Here is an 18,919-nt window from a genome sequence, read left to right as displayed (position 1 = left end):
TAGGGGGATCAGCAAGGCCCGGGGTTGGCAGGGGAGCCTGCTGGTGTTTTGTTGTGGTCTCCTTCAACAGGATTCTGGCTCAGGAACCTACACTCCTGCACTAGGCCTAGGCAGTGCAGGAGACAGTGGGGGAATCGTAAGCCTGTTGACCACAGAGCAGCTTCCAGGATGAAGGGCACAGGCCCTGGTACCCTCCAATACCCAGGAACAATCTAAACTTGGCACCTGCCACCTTCAGGCAGCTCCTCTAGGGGGCCGGGGAGGGAAATCACTGGAACGGACCGAACAAAGCCTCTTTTATTAGAATCAAAGACACTGTTCTCTGAGAAAAGTGCTTTCCTAGTGTGAACAACATCCAGCAGCCAGATCTTCCAGAAGATTCTGCAGAGAGCCAAGTCGTTGTGGAATTAGCAAGCAAGCAGACCCATGACAGACACCGGCCAGCACTCCGGGTGGACCCCTCAGGTCAACCCGAGGCCCATCGGCGTGTGTGAGCCACCCTCAGAAGTCGGTCCAGGGCGTTCAATGCATCACATTCTGCTTCACCTGGAGAGAGGAAAGAGAGAGGACCAAGTGTTATCTGATGCATTCCTTCTAGGAGATGACCAGGGAGACTCCTGGGTGACACCTTGAAGGTGCTGAGTTGCCTCCAGTCACCTCGGTGTGCTGACTTGGCTAAGATGCAGAGGGCCGCGCTCTGCTTCCGACAGGTGTAGTGGAGTCAGCCAGGAAGCTGCATTTCAGCAAACGTGTACTGCCTCCTGGTAAGAGTCTGACACAGCTATGCAATGCTGCCCGCGGATAGCAACAAGCACACCGGTGCTACAGCAGTGGCTGCTATTTAAGACAGAGCAGGTTGAGAGCAGCTGGGGACCTGAACGCTGGGGCAAAGGAACGGGGACCTGCCAGTTAACACCCCTGAGCCTTTGTCTCACTTCTCCATGTAGGCCACAGCTGATCAGGAAATCCATCTCCAGGCAACAGCTGCTGGGTGAACTTGTAATTCATGACCTTTGGGTACGCCTGTCTTTGCTTGGAATTATCCGGATGCGGCAGAGGAGATAAGATGAGGCCGGGGCAACAGTGATGCTCAGCTTAATAGAGGCAGAAAGCAAGGCTCAGAGCTATGGACTCTGTGGTGCAGCAAACACGCCGGGTCAACACTCTAAAACCTTGCACTTGACATGCAGGTGTGCTCCTGGGTCTGGACCCAGCAGTCCAGGGAGCTGCAGCCCATCGAGCATGGCTCCCTGCCAGCTCTAGCAAGTGGAACTGATTCTGTTGTCCTGCTATGCTCCACTGAGAACTGATTTCAGAGGCTGGGGGTCTTTGTGCAATTGGGAGAAAATGCATTTCCTGAAGTGGCTCTGGATGGCAGAGCGAGGACGCAGCTAGACTGGGGAAGGTCCAGGTTGGCTGTGAGGCCCCTGTGAGTGGATCCCCCGAAATGTGTGGCCCTCAACCCAGATCGGGATGAAGCAGTTCTGGTGGCTGATGTAGGGGTGGAGTAGTGGGGTGGAAGAGCCTTGAGTGCAGACTCTGAAATGGATGAGGAACAGTTAGAGGGCCTGGCCAGACAGGGCAGCTGTGGACACTGCTCATTCCTGGATCTCGGCGTGCAGCTGCTTGAGGACAAGGGAAAAATGTTGTCACCAACAGCGGTCACAGATGACCTGTTCTACTCACTGTCCCACAGTGCAGCCTTGGGAGGAAACAGCGGTGTCATTTAGGTAAGTGTGGTCCTTGGGCATACACAAAGCTACCCGCATTTCACAGATCATGGTATCCTATGAATGTAAACACACACCTCAAGGAGCAGCCCAACCAGAGTCCCTTCTTGGATAATGTGGTACCTGGTCATCCTACTGTAACTGCTGCCTCTGTTCCAGGATGGCTGGGGCCAGTGCTGTGGTGCAGCATCCTAAGCCTCTGCTTGCAGCACCACCATCCCATATAGGCATCCGTTAATTCCTAACTACTCCGCTTCCCATCTAGTTCCCTGCTAATGGCCTGAGAAAGCAGTAGAAGATGCTGGGGAAGCAGCAGAGAATGGCCAAAGTGCTCAGATCCCTGTGCCCACGTGAGAGACCCAGAAGAAGCTCCTGGCTTCTGGCTTCGGACTGGCCCAGGTCTGGCAGTCGCCGCCATTTGGGACATGACGAAAGAGCTTTTTCTCTGTCTCTCTGTAACTCTTTCAAATAAAATAAACACATTTTTCTTTCTTTTCTTTTTAAACAGGATGTCAGTGCCAGTTTTGGAAAGGAGTGCCCAAGCCTCCTGCCCGGCATGCGTGGCAGCCAGATAGATGCCAGTACTGCTGGAACCTTGGTGGCACATAGGCAAGCTAGACAAAGCTGCCAAAACACCTGCTCTGGCCTGCACTGTCCCCTCGTCCTCAAGCTTTGCTGTCCAGATGGTTCTTCCCCAAGACCATCCTACTACAGCACAGTAAAATACAGGATGAACAAACACCAAGAACTCCAGGCCCCCAAGGGAGACTGGCCTCCTCCCTTTGTTCTCCCCACAGTCAGTCACAGCAAGGACAAAGTGCATTGCAATCACACGGGATTTGAGAACTGGCCGGCTCCACGCAGGTAATCCAAAGGGGCAGGAGAGCCTGAGGATGAGAAGGGAGCTCAGGGCTTGGGGACACCCCTGCTTCCCAGGTTTCTCTGTGCCCTAGCACTGCATCTGACAGTGAACTCACAAACTCAGCCTCTGGGTTGGCGCAGCCAGCAGCACAAGCCTGGCGCATACCAGCTGCTCCTGTAGGATTCATCACTGTCACCTACTGATGAGGCAGATGGAGGCTGGTGATGGCCAGAATTGCTTCACTCGGATGCCAGCGTGGCCAGGCCTTCTTTCCTGACCCCTTTCCCCTTCCCACTCAGCTTCTCTCACATGCTCTCTGGTGATTCCTCTGTCCCAAGCATCCATTTCCTGCTGGAATGAACCACATCTCTCACCCTGGCATGCATAGTCCTGGAGGCAGAGGGATCAAATGGGGCCACCTGCTCAGATACGCCTGGGGCACATTCACAGTGCAGAAGCCGCCAGTCGGCTTGTCTTGGGAAGACACCCTCCTGGGTGGGTGTTGCTGGGCTCTGCTCGGAGCCATCGGTCAGGATTTCAACCTGTGCCCAGGCCTGCAGCTGGAGTTCAGGGTGCTGTGAACGTAGGTGGGATTCTTTTGTTGTTGTTGTTAAGCTCTAACTGAAATGAGCAGATGTCTTCAAGTGCCATCTTTAGTCCTTTAGGCAGAGTTACACGGACCACAGTGTGAGGCAGCAGGTTAAGCCACTGTTGGTGACACCAGCATCCCATATCAGACTGCTAATCCCGGCTACTCCACCTCTGATCCGGCTCCCTGCTAACGCAAGTGGGAAATCAGTGGAAGATGGCCCAGGTGAGATGCCACACAGGTAAGAAACTGTACCTGGCTTTGGCCTGGCCTGGCCTATTCCTGGCTGTTGGGGCCACTTGGGGAGATCTCTTTTCCTCTCTGTCTCCCTCTGTGTCACTCTGCTTCTCAACTCAACATAACAAATTATTCACAGATTATTTAATCTCATATTAGTTAATGTGAATAATGGCATGATTGCCACTTCATACTTTGTAAAAAAAAAAAATTTAAGATGTATCGATTTTTTACTTGAAAGTCGGAATTACAGGGCCTGGAATAATGGCTCAGTGGCTAAATCCTTGCCTTATATGCACCAGGATTCCATACAAATGCCAGTTTGTGTCCCAGCTGCTCTACTTCCCATTCAGCTCCCGGCTTGTGGCCTGGGAAAGCAGTGGAGGACAGCCCAAAGTCTTGGGGATCCTGCGCCTGTGTGGGAGACCTGGAAGAAACTCCTGACTTTGGCTTGGCTCAGTTCTGGCCATTGCAGACACTTGAGGAATGAATCAATAGATGGAAGATCTTTCTCTCTGTTTTTCCTTCTCTCTGTAAATCTGTCTTTAAATAAATCTTTAAAAGGAAAGTTACATAGAGATAGAAAAAGAGAGTGAGAGATCTTCCATCTACTGGTTCACTCCCTAAAAGGTTGCAATGGCCAGAACTGAGCAGGTCTGGACTTGGAAGCCAGGAGCTTCTTCTGCGTCTTCCATGTGGATGCAGGTTCCCAAGGTATTGGGCTATACTCTGCTGCTTTCCCCGATCATTACTACGGAGCTAGATCAGAACTAGAACATTCGGGATGCAGGTCAGCACCCATACGGGATGCCAGTGCTGTAGGCAAGGAATCGCTTGCTAAGCCAATGCTCTGGCCCTTTAAAAGTATTTCAACATAGTTGGTTTGCTTTGTAATCCTAGGTAACTGATGCACTTAAAAATACCCTCAGAAGAGGTCAAGGGGTCCAAGGCATAGGCAACTTGGAAAGCTTGGAAAGCTGCAGACCAAGGCAAAGGCTGTAGATGCAGAAAGGACAGAGATGGCCCAGTACTCACTGAAATGTGACATTGTAATATTCTTGAGGCGTCACGATCTTAGGCCCGCCAAAGTAGTCAAGGACCCAAATATTAGTGATATTCAACTTGGCAAAGAACCAGTTGTGGCTGGAAGGCCAGGTCTCCATCTCAGGGTGCCGCGTGAATAAGGACTTCTTGGCGAGGGCTGCTTCTGTTTCATTCACCTAAGAGAAATCAGTACAATAAGCCTACTCACAGCAGTGTGCAATACATACACATACATACATAGATATCTTTTTTTTAAAAAAATATGAGATTTCAGCATTCTACAAACCCTCAGAACTCAGCTAGTTGTAAATGCTGATCTTAAGGAACCCAGAGAAAACAAAGGAGGCCTGATACCGTCACCAGCAGATGTGCAGAGATGAGAAACCATTAGGGATACCAAACTTCATTTTGAGCCTCCAGGGTAACTGGCCCAAGGCGCTTTCTCAGAATGTAACTGGTGCCTGACACGCACAGCACTGCCATCGTCACTCCATCACATGCACACGTTAATAAGCATGGCTAGAATTGCATGCGAAGGGGAAAAGTCTTTAGTAGGGTTCAGGAACATTTGTAGCTCCTCCCTCGTTCCTTGGCCCAGAAGATACCCAGCTGCACAGCTACAGCCAAGAGTGACAAATGAAATTCCTCTGAGGAGTTCCCAGTCCCTGACTGTCAGGACCAGCGGCAAGTCTGTCGGGTCCACCACCAGACGGCATGCTGACACCTGCTCGCCGCCTTGCCAGGGATTTTGCTGAACTTCTCCCAGCCCACACTCATCCCAAACTACCCCAGGGGAGGTCTAGATTTTTAGGCACCCAAACTCTTCTTCTTGGCCCAATACAGAGACAAGGAGCTCAGGCAAGGAAAGTAACAAAGTGTGCAACACGCTGGAGTAGCAGGCTGTGGTTGACGAGATGTTCCTTAAATTCACAGAAAATGGAACCATTTAGGCATACTTTGTTGAAACATTTTGAAATCCATGCCAGTTTTTTCACAGCACACATTTCCCAGAACTTTCCTAAGATCCCTCCTATCACAACATATGCTAATATTATCCCAATCAAAACCCACTTGTGCTTTATCCTCAAAGAGTTCCTTCTTTCACTGCCAATGAACAGTGCTCTTCTGAGGCCACGTCCCTCCTTGGAGGACAATTCCTTACCTTCGTCACGGAGCCTGACAGCATGATGTGGACACAGAGGGGACTTTGGGGATCAAATCCCTTCTTCCTGCAGAAGGCAGTCTGTGCCAAGGACAGGAGCAGGGTGGCACGGGGATTCTCCTGTGGAGAGAAAGTTCAGTCTCGCTCATGGGAATCGTGATTTCTGGATGGGTAATACACTTTACACATTGTGCACACAAAGTCCCTAGAGCTAAACCATTTTGAAAAACCGGGAACCGTGCAACAATACCTTCATATTGAGAGGGAGAGACATTTGCTGGCCAGAGACTGAGCCTGGCATTCCCTTGCAAAAGGGAAGTGTTTGTATTTAAAATTAACTAACTTACAAGGACTGTTTTCAGGGCTGATGCTGTAGTGCAGTGGATAGAGCAACCGCCAGCATCCCATATGGGAGCTGGTTTGAGTCCCGGTTGCTGCACTTTGGACCCAGCTCCACATTTATGCACATGGGAAAAGCTGCGGCAGATGACCCAACTCCTCGGACCCCTGCGTGTACGTGACACCCTGGAAGACACTGCTGGCTTTGGCCTGGCCCAGCCCTAGCTGTGGCAGCCATCTGGAGAGTGAATCAACAGATGCAAGATCTGTCCTTCAAATAAGCAAATCTTGAAAAATTTTTAAAAAGATATATTTTTACGTAGTCTTTTTTCTTAAACTTTGAGTTTATTCCACATTTATCAGAAAAATTCCAAGTACCCAGATTCCAGGCTGGTCTATACCCTTCATGGAAAGATCCAAATGGTTAAATTCTAATGCAAATCCAAATGCAGAAAAATAACCACAGTTGCTCCATCAACTAACGAGTTACACAACATGAGCCTGAGAGCAGCTGAGTCATGCTGCATGGCTATCTTGGCTCAGCAGAGGCAGCCACATGACTTGCAAAACCCCACAGAAGTTGCTCATTCCTGCTCTGGCAACAGAAGCAGATTCCTGCTTCCATTTCAAAAAGTGAGGCCAACAAACTTCCTCAGTTCTCTTATTCGCACATCAGCTTCACAAAAGGCATTTTTGGCCCATGAAGCTTACAGCAATATTCCTGTGGTGCATTTCCAACTACTTGACTCTTTTGGCCCTAGGGGGTCGTGGTAGAGAGCTTTGCCATTTGTCAGCAATCCTGGGTCCCAGTTAGCCAAACAGTGGCTCTCTTGAAACGACCGGGCAAGGCCCTGCAGGAAGCTAGTGAGAACTCAAGGGACTTGGGTAAGGTCTCTTCTTTCTCGGGTCTACACTATACAATGTGGTGAAGAGTCAGACATAAACTATGAGATGGGAAACAAAGCCCCGGCTGAGGTCAAGGCTGTGGAGTTCGTTGTAAGAGACCTGGCCCCCACAGCCCAGAGGCAACACATTCTAAACAGACATTCAAAATGAGGGCAGGAGTGGGAGGACAGATTACAGACAAGGCAAGCAAGACTGAAAAGCATTCAAGTGGGAGAGCATAAGCTGCGAGGAGGGTGGGAAAAAGCAGACTGGCTCTGGGAGGAGGGATGTTGAAGTGGGAGAGACTGGCTCAAATCCATGCTGAGGAGTCTAGGTGGGGTCTTGCAGACCAGGGCTTCCAATATCACCTGCTTGGGGAGAGTGGAAAATACTGATTCCTAGCCAAATCACCAGCTAATTATTTGCACTTAAAAAAATGCTTTTTATTCATTTGAAAACGGGAGGGAGGACAGAAAGAAACCAGCATTCCCGCCTGATGGCTCATCCTTGAAGCGCCCACAACAGGTGGGTCTGGGGCAGACTGAAGTCTAAGGTTAGGAACATCCAGGCCTCCCACGTGGATGCCAGGGACCTGGCTTCTCATGCCACACCTGTCACCTCCCAGGGCTGCATTAGCAGGAAGCTGGAACTGAAGCAGAGCCGGATTCAGACTCCTCTATGGGATGCAGCTGTCCCGAAGCCACCTTTGGCATACACATTCCGAAAAACCACCAGGCAACTGTCATGCCCTGGAGTGTATTTCAGATGCTCTGAGCAGGGGGCAGGGCTGCGAGAGGCATCTTGTTCATGGGCATCGGGTGGGCATAGCACAGAAGTGAGTTAAGAGATACCCTGGTACTTCTAAACATAGGGTGATAAGGACTTCACCTAAAGATGGGTGGTAACGTTGCCAGGCATGGTAGCCTAGTGACTAAAGTCCTCACCTTGCACATGCCATGATCCCATATGGGTACCAGCTTGTATTCCAGCAGCCCCACTTCCCATCCAGCTCCCTGCTTGTGCCCTGGGGAAGCAGTCGAGGACAGCCCAAAACCTTGGGACCCTGCACCTGTGTGAGAGACCTGGAAGAGCCTCCGGGCTCCTGGCTTCAGATCGGCTCAGCTCTAGCCGTTGTGGCCACTTGGGGAGTGAACCAGTGGATGGGGGATCTTTCTAGCTCTTCTTCTCCCTGTAAATATGATTTTCCAATAAAAGTAAAAAAAAAATCTTAAAGAAAAGAAAAGATGGGTGGCAAAAATAGAGAGGAAGGAATAAGGGTGCAAATAAAACAGTAAAGGAAAACAGCGTTTGGGAACAGTGGGCTGGTGGGGAGGGGGTAAGAGAATGGCAACCGTGAATGCCAAGGAAACAACTGCCTTCGGGGTGAGACACAGAGGACCTACAGTGTTAGGACCTGTTAGGATCCCCATGCCTTGTTCTCCAAACCTGCTGAAGCTGGGCACAACCAGGGCATCTAAGGCTGGTGGGAGGGTTACTGCTCAGGAACGCCCCGCACCCAGCATATCGCAGTCTACTGAAACAATGCCTTGTAAACTTCACCAAGTGCAGGTCACCCACCCACCTTCTCAGGATGCACTTGGGGCTCTGCATCTCTCCTCAACCCCCCCACCCCCACCCCATGAGCAGCTTAAGAGGGGACTCTGCCCGATGCCCGAAGGGAATGAAGTTGGCTTCTAACCCTGTGCCCTGTCAACGCTTATACTCCAATCAGGGTGGAGAGGGAAATTTCAAATTTTTCTCTCTCTGGAACTCACCCCCACTGTCTTGCACATGCCCCTGCAGTCGTTAGCAGTCCAAAGATGGGACCTTGCACTCACAAATTCCCCAAGGCAGACAACTCCATCAGTCACAATGGAAAATGCGACTATGTCCAGGTAGACCTCTCTCCATCAGCTCCTTTTGTTCCATCATCCATCAGACTCGCCTCCTGAGTGAAGCAGTCAGGAACTGAACTCCTGAGCCTAGAGTTTAACGTTAACCCGGCCAATCACATCCTTGCACCTGCCTCCTCCTTACGCCTGCTCCTGCACCCAGCTCAGGCACCCAGCTCAAAACCATCCTCATGTTCCCAAACATCTTTCTCAGTCTCCTTCTTCCAGGCTCCCTCCTCCCGTCCCCTCCCCTCACTGCTCGTTCACACTTCCAACAAGCTCCTTCCAAAAGGTTACCCCTTCTTTCCAAACCTTCTCCACCCCCTTCTTCCCCTCACCCTCCTCCTCTTGCCCCTATAGCCCATTCCCATATTAATACTGCAGCTGCTCACCCCACGGCACCAACCGGCCCTGCACCCCTCTCTGAGAAGTGGCTGGGGCTCGGGTGTATTCTCTTCATTAAACAACGTAACCTCACTTTTTCTAGTCTGAATGGCTGCCCTCCCCAGCCACCACACCCTGAGGGGTGCACATTTGTCCTGATGAATGCCATATCCCTTTAACCCTTGCTATCCTAATTTACTCTCTCTGTCGCACATCTAAATTCTTTCTTGCACAAATACAAAACCTACGCTTCAGCCATATATTTCAGAGAACCAGCCAAGACACACAGGAACAGCGGTAGGTCCTGAGCAACTTCACCGCGAGGTGACGCTAAGCGTAGCCCGCTCCCGGTCTTTCCCCAGCCCAAGTCTTTGCCAATGTCTCACAGACACAGGCTCACCCAGCCCCTCTGGCCTCTCCCTGCTCTGCTCTTCAGCCAGTCTCTGTACCACATTCAGGCAGGAGGAACATCTTACCAGACCTGCAGGCCAGCTCTCTCACACTCCCCACCTGGGCCCCCTGACCCCATCTACCACATCCTCCTCTGCCATCTCAGAGGCTGCAGGTGGAGTCGGGGATGGGGGAGGAGGTGCTGGCCTTCCCCATTACAACTCACCACGAGCCTCATTTCCCTGCCCTCTCTGCCGCCATTTTGAAAAAGACATTGACAAGAGCTGTTTCTGAGCTCATGTAGAGATGGCTCCCCGCAGGGTGGTGTTTTCCAATCTCCCCCTCAAGTTTTTGTCAACTGACAAGGGTGTCCCCCAGCTGCTCTATCCAAACAAAAGTGTCTCTGCCCACCTTTTGAAGATGCCCCCTTGTCAGTGCATGCCTTGTTAAACTGGAGAGCTTTCAGATCTAAAAGTGCAAAGGTCAGCGAAGCCTGCTTTGCTTCCTAAAATGCTATAAACTGCCGAGTCACTGTTGCACTCATGACTCATCAAGATCTTTTCTCATCCACAACGCGATTCTCAACAATATCCATGCCTTCTTTTCTTTTTTTTAAAGATTTATTTTTATTATTTTTTATTGGAAAGGCGGATATACAGAGAGGAGAGACAGAGAGGAAGATCTTCCATCCGATGATTCACTCCCCAAGTGAGCGCAACGGCCGATGCTATGCCGATCTGAAGCCAGGAGCCTCTTCCGGGTCTCCCACGCGGGTGCAGGGTCCCAAAGCTTTGGGCTTTGGGCCGTCCTCGACTGCTTTCCCAGGCCACAAGCAGGGAGCTGGAAGGGAAGCGGGGCTGCCAGGATCAGAACCGGCGCCCATATGGGATCCCGGGCGTGCTAGGCGAGGACCTTAACCACTGCACCACCACGCTGGGCCCAATACCCATGCCTTCTAAGGAAGTGCTGTTGATACTATGCCTAAAAGTCCTATCCTCTTGGTTGCATATTTTCCTAAGACTCCTAAAGTACGCAACACTTCGGTCAAGGACCCCTTTTCTTCTTAATTCCTCCAAAAATTCAAAAGCTGCAGTTACTAATCTAGGTAGCAAAATTTTATGCATCTTATGCCTTTATTAAATTTAATCTGGGGGGGGGCGCCCAGTGCAATGGCTCAGTGGCTAAATCCTTGCCTTGCATGCACCAGGATCCCATATGGGTGTCAGTTTATGTCCCTCCTGCCCCACTTCCCATCCAGCTCCCTGCTTGTGACCTGGGAAAGCAGTGGAGGATGGCCCAAGGCCTCGGGACCCTGCACCTGTGTGGGAGACGTGGAAAGGCTCCGGGCTCCTGACTGGCTCAGCTTGGGCTGTTGCGGCCACTCAGGGAGTGACACAGCAAATGGAAGATTTTCTCTCAATTTCTCCCTCTCTCTGTATATCTGACTTTCCAACAAAATAAATAAATCTTTTAAAAAATAAAAAAATAAATAAAAATTTAATAACCTGAATGTTAAAGGAATTATTTTTACCTGCCTATTTTTTAAACGTTAAGTGATCACCTGAACTCTGAATAAATCTGGCCCACAGCTTTGATTAAAATGACCAGTTTCAACCTCTGACACTTCTTTGGATTTAAAGTTTTCAAATTGAGTCTTTGACTTTGAGGCTTCTGGCTGGATTCCTGCAACTCTCAAAAGACACAGCTCTCAACTGGGAGGAAGAACTGTCATTGTGTAAAATACATTGTCAGATCATCAAATGATGCCAAACTCAGGCTGTGCCATATCAAGCTTGCTATTTTAGGCACTGGGATTAATCACTGCTAATGGGACAATATATGGTAACTTTACCAAGGAGTTTGTCTGCAATCCCCCCGCTTTGCCTCACTGGGGTCCCTGGGGTGCTCTGTACCTCCTCTAACAAACAGCTTAAGAAGGTATCCGGGGCCCAGCGTGGTAACCTAGCAGCTAAAGTCCTCGCCTTTCATGTGTCAGGATCCCATATGGATGCCGGTTCTAATCCTGCCAGCACTGCTTCCCATCCAGCTCCCTGCCTGTGGCCTGGAAAAGCAGTTGAGGATGGTCCAAAACCTTGGGACCCTGCACCCGCGTGGGAGTCCTGGAGGAATTGCTGGTTCCTGGCTTTGGATCAGCTCAGCTGCAGCCACTGCGGTCACTTGGGGAGTGAATCATCGGATGGAAGATCTTCCTCTCTGTCTCTCCTCCTCTCTATATATCTGACTTAGCAACAAAGATAAACAAATAAATCTAAAGACACATAAATAATTAAATAAAATAAATCTTAAAAAAAAAAAAAAGAAGAGTGTACCCTGCCTGCCGCTCAAACAGAATGCATCCCGGCTTCAACACGTGCACCCCTCACCCGCCCTGTTCTGTCTGGGCGGGCCCAAGTCCCATTCTCATAACCTCCCTCACTCTGACCCCCCCCTTTTCCAAGCTGCCTCCGTGGCTTTTTGGAATCCTCAAAGTCCTAAAACCTAACCAGGGAGGGGGAGGCGGGTTTGAATTTGCACATGTCACATGTGAGGTTGTGGCTCACCAAGGAGGTGAAAACGCCCACAGACAGGAACCCAACTTCACAGAGGTCAGCAAGTGGAAGTGAATCCGAGTAAGTGGAAGTGGCACCCCAAGAGTGTTATGTGATCCCTGAGTCATACCGAAAAGAGGATTTTAAAAAGGAGGCTTTAGGGAACACTCGTTTTAGTGCATCAAGGAAATAAGTCAAGTCTGGCCAGAAGAGAGAAGTGTACCACGAGGATGCCAAGAAGGAAGGGAGGCCAACAGTTGGAGATCTTGCCACAAAAGAATGAAACCCTGACATTTCATCGCTGACTCAGCGAGTCCAGCGCCAACTGGCAGCAGCTCCATCTTCCTATAACACTTACTGTACAAACATACAGCCAAGGGAAAAATACCCCCAAGAAACACGAGGCACCAAACCCATTCGGGTGACTTAGCCCACCCCCCAAGTCAGAGCGGTCCCCAACCCAGGACTTTCTGCTCCTTCCAGGCTACTCGACCCCAGCAAGAGGACAGAAAGTACTCCCTGGAGATCCGAAGGGGGACCAAGAAGAGGCAGCACACACCGAGGTGACCGGTCAGCTGCTAGGACCAGGCTCAGACATTCTAGCGTGGCCCTCGTGGGCACCTGAACTCCTACGTGAGACGTGTCTTCCTAACGTGGGTAGAGACCTAGCTGGCAGCCAGCATGATGCCCACAAGTGAGTCTCTAAACTGCACTTTTTTTTTTCCTAAAGGCAGCAAAAGTTTATTCAATAAGAAAGTACCATCCTGTGAATATAAGATTGGGCACCGAACATGAGGGGAGGACTTGGGCCCAGCCCAGGCTCTTGGGGCTGAGATCCCACACAGGGTGGGGAGCAGAGGAGGGTACCCACAAACTGCCAGGAGACTGCACTTGTGCGATGGGACTGTGGAGGCACGGAATGGGCCATCTCGGTCGCTCCTGCGCCACTCGCTGTTTTGTCCTTTGGACATAATGACACCTTGTGAAATTTTTTGTTGAAACAGGAATTTCTCAAGATTCAATCTGAGCTAGCAATTTCTTGAAGAATTTTATCTTGGGTAAGTAATCCCCCTGGAAATCCTTAGGAAACATCTCAAGATAAACAGGGATTTATCTTTCTGGATTAACCTGTGGATGCAATTTTATTTTTAAAAAAGATTTATTTATTTTTATTGGAAAGTGAGATGTACAGAGAGGAGGAGAGACAGAGAGGAAGATCTTCCGTCTGATGATTCACTCCCCAAGAAGCCGCAATGGCCGGTACTGTGCTAATCTGAAGCCAGGAGCAAGGAACTTCCTCCAGGTCTCCTATGCGGGTGCAGGGTCCCAAGACTCTGCACCGTCTTCAACTGCTTTCCCAGGCCACAAGCATGGAGCTGGATGGGAAGCAGGGCTGCTGGGACAGCAGCGCCCACATGGGACTTTAACCACTACGCTATCGCACCAGGCCCAATTTAATTTTTTTTAATACTTATGTTTCTGAAAGAGAGTTAGAGAAATCATCCATTTGCTGGTTCACTTCCCAAATGGCCACAATGGTCACGGCAGATCCAGGCTAAAGCCAGCAGCTTCATCAGCATCATCCACACGGATGGCAAGGTTCCAAACACGTGGACCGTCCTCAGCTGCTTCCCAGGCCATTAGCAAGGAGCTAGATTGGAAATGGAGCAGCTGGTGCGCAAACTGGTGTCCACCCAGGGTGCTGGCGCCACAAGCAGAGGTTTTATCCACAAAGCAGGCCCCTGCGTGCAACTCGTAAGCAGATGGAAAAACTTAACTTTTTAACTTTCATAACTTTTGGGGATGTATGTTTCTCAGGATGTAACCTACCTCTGCTGTTCTTTCCCTTTCTTGGTTGGGCCATAATATTAAGCATGTTCTCAAACAGGCAGAGGAATAAGCTGATTTCTAACTCTGATAACACTGACATTTTCTTCTTTTTTTTCTTCCCATTTAACTTTCGGCTGTCTGCTGCTTCAACATCTCCCCGACAGACACAACCTGCCCAGATCATCCTGGGTGTGGCAAGGTTGTCCTTCCAGCTGATCAGTCCTTGGCTCTGCAGGGTTGCCTGCAGCACCAGAGGCTTAATTCCCTCCTTGCGGACATGGGGATGATGACCACGGCAGTTCCCTAACTCTCGACTCCAGCTAGGTAGAAAAGCAGGCCGGAGAGGACTGCCACCTGCTGACTCACTGCCCAAGGGCTCGAGCCTGGCATGCCTCCAGGGTGTGCATGAAGCAGGGACTCGAACCCAGGCACTCTGTGCTCCGAGTCAGGTGACCAACTTCCACCCACAGCGCACCTATTTGTTTATAGCAGCGGTTTCTCCAGCTTCCCCGATTAGTTAGTATCAGGTAGGGGGGATAGAGGTGTTTCAAACCAAAGGGTCTTTACATAATGCCTTGGTCCTGCATTTTTCAATGTCATCCGGGTAGCTGACTTACAGGCAAAGTTGAGCGTCTCTGAAGTAGAGTGAGTTGGTGTCGGATCAAGTGCTGGAGAGGAGTGGAAATAGGAAAATAGTGGGCAGGGCCATCTCTGCTTTGGCTAAAGCAAGCAGCCGCCTCTGCTTTTCTCAGAAAACGTAGGCCTCCAATGCCAAGTGCTCTTCCAGTTTCTCAACAGGAGGTCCAAGTTTGGACTTAGGCAGACTCTCAATGCTGAATGTTGTAAGTAAACTCCAACTTACTGAAAGCTAAGTCGGGCTCTGTATGAGCAAAGAAAACCAGTGTGTGCGATGTTTGTTGCTCACGGGCCACAGGTCGGTGAGATGTGGTTCGAAAGCAGCCAGACCTGCGGGGTCTCTGAGTTTGGCTTTGTGTGTGATTTAACCTCTCCAAGCCTTGCGTTCCTCCACTGGGGAATGGGATTAACAGGAGTGTTGGGAGAGATGATGAACGGAAAATCAGTGGAACTGAAGTCATCCTGACAGAGCAGGTGTGTAACTAACCATTCCTTTATCTTTATTAAAAAATACATACTTTCCTAGTTAACATCAAATTCCAGATCTTTGTCCCAGAGAACCTCTTACCAAATCAGGTCCCATTCCTAGACCAGCGTGGCTCTAGCCTGAGATGAGTGTCCCCATCCTTGGGATAGCAGAGGCCCAACAACGTTGCAGGCCTGGCCCCCAAGTGGGGAGGCCAGACTGCTTTCTGCTGTGCAGATGTGTGCCTAAATACTGGGCTAGGCCAGTGGTGCAGCAAGTAAAGCTGTCACCTGCTGTGCTGACAGCCAATAGGATCACAGGTTCAAGTCCTGGCTGATCCACTTCCCAGGAACCTCCTGCCACTTCATCTGGGAAAGCAGCAGAGGATGGCCCAAGTACTTGAGTCACTGCGCCCACATGGGACACCCCCCACACCCCGCACCCCCCCGCAGCAAAGCTCTGGGCTCCCCCATCAAGGCATTTTGACCACCCGGGAAAGTGAACCGAAGGATGGGGGATCTCTCCTTTGTTCTAACTCTGCCTTTCAAACAAATAAATCTTTAAAAGAAGAAGGGCCCAGTGCGATAGCGTAGTGGTTGAAGTTCTTGCCTTGCACGCGCCAAGATCCCATATGGGCACTGGTTCTAATTCTGGCAGCCCCATGTCCCATCCAGCTCCCTGCCTGTGGCCTGGGAAAGCAGTCGAGGATGGCCCAAAGCCTTGGGATGCTGCACCCACATGGGAGACCCCGAAAAACTCCTGACTCCTGGCTTCGGACTGGCTCGGCTCCAGCCGTTGTGGCTACTTGGGGAGTGAACTATCGGACATAAGATCTTCCTCTCTGTCTCTCCTCCTCTCTGTATATCCGCCTTTCCGATAAAAATTAATAAATCTTAAAAAAAAAAAATAAAAGAAGAAAAAATGACCAACATAGTGTTGTCCATGAACTGCTGGCAGGAAAATCCTCAATTCGGAAGCAGAGGTTAAAAAAACAAACAACAACAACAACAACAAAAACAGAAAGAAACAACAACAATAACAAAACCGAGAAACCCGAAGGCACCCCTGCAAAGCAATGGAGACAAGGCTTCCCAAGGTGACTCGCGGATGGGACATCCCGGGATACTGCGAAAGAATTCGCAAAGGTGCGCCTCCCAGTGCTGGGACGTACGTGGAACTCCCGGCCTTGTTACTGGGATGCTGCAATGCCCTCCCCGCTGGCACGGACCCTACACGACCAGTCCTGTCTGGAGCAGCCACGTTCTCCCTTGCGGGAAGAACTCCGGCGCCCCTCTCCCCAGCGCCCCGCTCCCCCGCGCCCCGCTCCCCCGCGCCCCTCTCCCCCACTCCCCCTGCGCCCCGCTCCCCAGCGCCCCGCTCCCCCGAGCCCCGCTCCCCCGCCCCCGCGCCCCAGCGCCCCGCTCCCCCGCGCCCCTCTCCCCCGAGCCCTGCTCCCTTGTGCCCCTCTCCCCCGAGCCCCGCTCCCCCGCGCCCCGCTCCCCAGCGCCCCGACGCCGCCGCGGCCCTTCCGGCTCACCTGCAGGTTGTGCACGGTGAGTTGCAGTGGGCTCAGGTAGAAGTAGGGCACGCCGGTGCTGGCGCCCGGGACCCCGTCGCTGAGTGAGAGGATGTCGGCGAAGGCCTGGCCGTGCACCTCCTCCAGGGTGGAAATGGTGCCCAGCGCGCCCCAGTCGCAGAGGTGCGCCACGAAGCGGGCCACGCGCGCCGCGTCCTCGCGGGGCGGCAGCGGAGGCAGCGGCGTGGCCGGCTCCCAGTCCCCGTGGTCCCGGCCGCCCCGGCCTCGCGCCGGCGACACCAGCAGCGCCCAGAGCGCCAGCGCCAGCAGGGCGGCGAGCAGCGCGCGCGCAGAGCCCACGACGCGCCCGGCCATGGCTGCGCGTCCGCGGGGAGTCCGGGCGCCTTCACCCCGGCTCGCGGCCCCGCCCAGACAGGCCCCGCCCCCGGGAAGGCCCCGCCCCAGGCAGGCCCCACTCCCGACAGGCCCCGTCCCCGGGATGGCCAATCAGCGCGCCAGGCCCGGGCGGTGGGCGGGGTCTCTGGGCCACCTGCGGGAGGAGCCTCAGGAGGATCTGCCCTCCGCGCCGCCGCTCGGTCCGAACCGCGACCTTTGTTTTGTTTAGGTTCCAGACGGGAAAAGCAGGCTTGGAGGAACTTAGCAACTTGCGCGAGTCAGACTTCTGGCACCAGACCCTCCTCCTCGCGCCCTTTGTTTGAATACTTTTGCATTCTGGCTATCTGGCCTCCTGGAGGACAGAAGCGCCTCCTGTTTACTCCCCGGGCAGTGCCAAACAGCAGCAAGGCTGCCGGTAGTAAAGGGAGAAGCCCCAAAGTTCAAGCCGCTGGCCAGGAGACACACACGAAGGCCTTGTCCGTCTCGGTGTCCACGCTCGAACACAAGCTCGGGGGGTCTGTCATGAGCTGGGGGTGCTGTCCTCGCCGGCCGCCCCGCCCCGCGGAAGTAGCACTTGTTTGGGTTCTTCCCAGAAGGACTTTCCCACCCGTTCAGGGCTGCTTTTCCTGTCCCGGAGCTGGGTAAATAAGGTGAACCTCCCTCCAGCCCCTCACCGGCCGGTGCAACCTCTGTGCTGGACAGTCTGAGTCACATCTTCTGACAGCGCGTCTTGCTCTTGTTGGTCTGCTCTCAACCTCCCTCTGTAGTTGTTGTTATAGAGGTTCCTCATCTGTGTCGGTAGCAAGGGTTTTGTCAGCTTGTCCACATCTGGCTTTGACCCACACCTGGCCCTCTGAGGAGGCTATGCTTCCCAAAAGCAATTTCACCCAGCTGCCCCGGCCAGTCACGCGAGTAGGTGTCAACAACAGGTGTCAGGCCAGTCCGGCTCCTGCTTGCCGTCCCACACCCAAGCTCCTGCTATCCGGCGCCAAGTTCTGACTGCGGGATCCTCTACTACACCTCCCTCTGCTGGCCCGGGGAGGTTACAACCACTAATTTTCATCCAGGTGAAAGGAATGTGAAGAAACGCTCCAGTAGGTTTGCCCTTTTTAAAAACAATCAGATGGAAGGTTAAATCGGAGAACTTTAACGGGAAGAAAGTACCGTTTATCCTTTTCAATCAAGACAGGTACCTGAAGCAGATCATTTGATGGCCTACCCATCATAAATAGGTCATCCTTATCCCGCCAGGGAAGGAAACACACGTGGTTTCAGATCTGGAATTCACTGTGGTAGGCCAAACTGCTACTGAGTCATCAGCCTTCTGAGGCTCCAATTTTCTTGTCTAAACGAGGAGCTGGTTGATAAGGTGCCTCATCTAACTCTTTGGTTTTTTTTTTTCTATTAACACAAAAGACGAGTGCTTTGTAAGCCTCAGAATGTGAATTTTTTGTAAGAGGATTTAAAAATTAATATTTCCTGCTATTCCCAGGATTGCTAACATACATATGGCACACATGCACACAAGCTCAGGACAAAAGAATGGTCAGAACTTGCCCTCCCACATTGGAGCGTGAGACCGAAGTCTAGGAGTCCCTCTCTACTTTGAATTTGCTGGTCCCTCTGCCTGCAGTGCGCTGCCTTCTGCCACGGCCATGGCCGCCTCATCACCATCAGGGTGTCCAATCCGAGGTGACTTCTGGGCCACTCTTGCTAGAAGTCATTCATGTTGATCTCTTTTGTAGTCATCATCACGTCTGTGATGACTGCCTGTGTTTGGTTAATGACTTGCTAATGAGCGCCAGTGTTAGCAGCTCTGGGAGGGCTGGAATGCTGTCTGTCCTGTCCAGATCCCCAGGGCACAGCGTGGGCTCTCAGCACATCCTAATGAGATGGCCGCCTGGCTGGATGAATACTGTACATGTAAAACTGCACCAAACCCACTTGGGCAGGTAAGGGTGGTGCATGGAAAGTCTCCAGGGTGACAACCAGGTGCTTTTGCCCTTAGCTAG

General features: G+C 51.8%; 1 protein-coding gene across 2 annotated transcripts; it reads right to left on the bottom strand.

Annotated features, from left to right (window-relative positions):
- Positions 1 to 279: 279 nt before the first annotated feature.
- On the bottom strand, positions 280 to 16,923 carry LOC121166362 (protein CREG1-like). Of its 2 annotated transcripts, XM_040995509.1 has the most exons (4): positions 16,533 to 16,923; positions 5,625 to 5,744; positions 4,454 to 4,638; positions 280 to 546 (listed from the first exon to the last, which is right to left on the bottom strand). In XM_040995509.1, exons 1-4 carry the CDS (start codon positions 16,884 to 16,886, stop codon positions 543 to 545), a joined length of 663 nt encoding a protein of 220 aa, XP_040851443.1. In that variant the 5' UTR covers positions 16,887 to 16,923; the 3' UTR covers positions 280 to 542. The 2 variants fall into 2 exon arrangements, with proteins under 2 accessions (XP_040851443.1, XP_040851444.1); XM_040995510.1 differs by lacking the exon at positions 280 to 546 and having other exon boundaries at positions 4,450 to 4,638.
- Between the last annotated feature and the right edge of the window lie 1,996 nt (positions 16,924 to 18,919).

This window comes from Ochotona curzoniae, unplaced genomic scaffold, assembly GCF_017591425.1.
Source record: "Ochotona curzoniae isolate NIBS_2020 unplaced genomic scaffold, NIBS_Ocur_1.0 patch137, whole genome shotgun sequence".
Classification (NCBI taxonomy): Eukaryota; Metazoa; Chordata; class Mammalia; order Lagomorpha; family Ochotonidae; genus Ochotona; species Ochotona curzoniae.
Note: the sequence above shows the minus strand (reverse complement) of the source record. Positions and strands in the feature narration are given on the sequence as shown.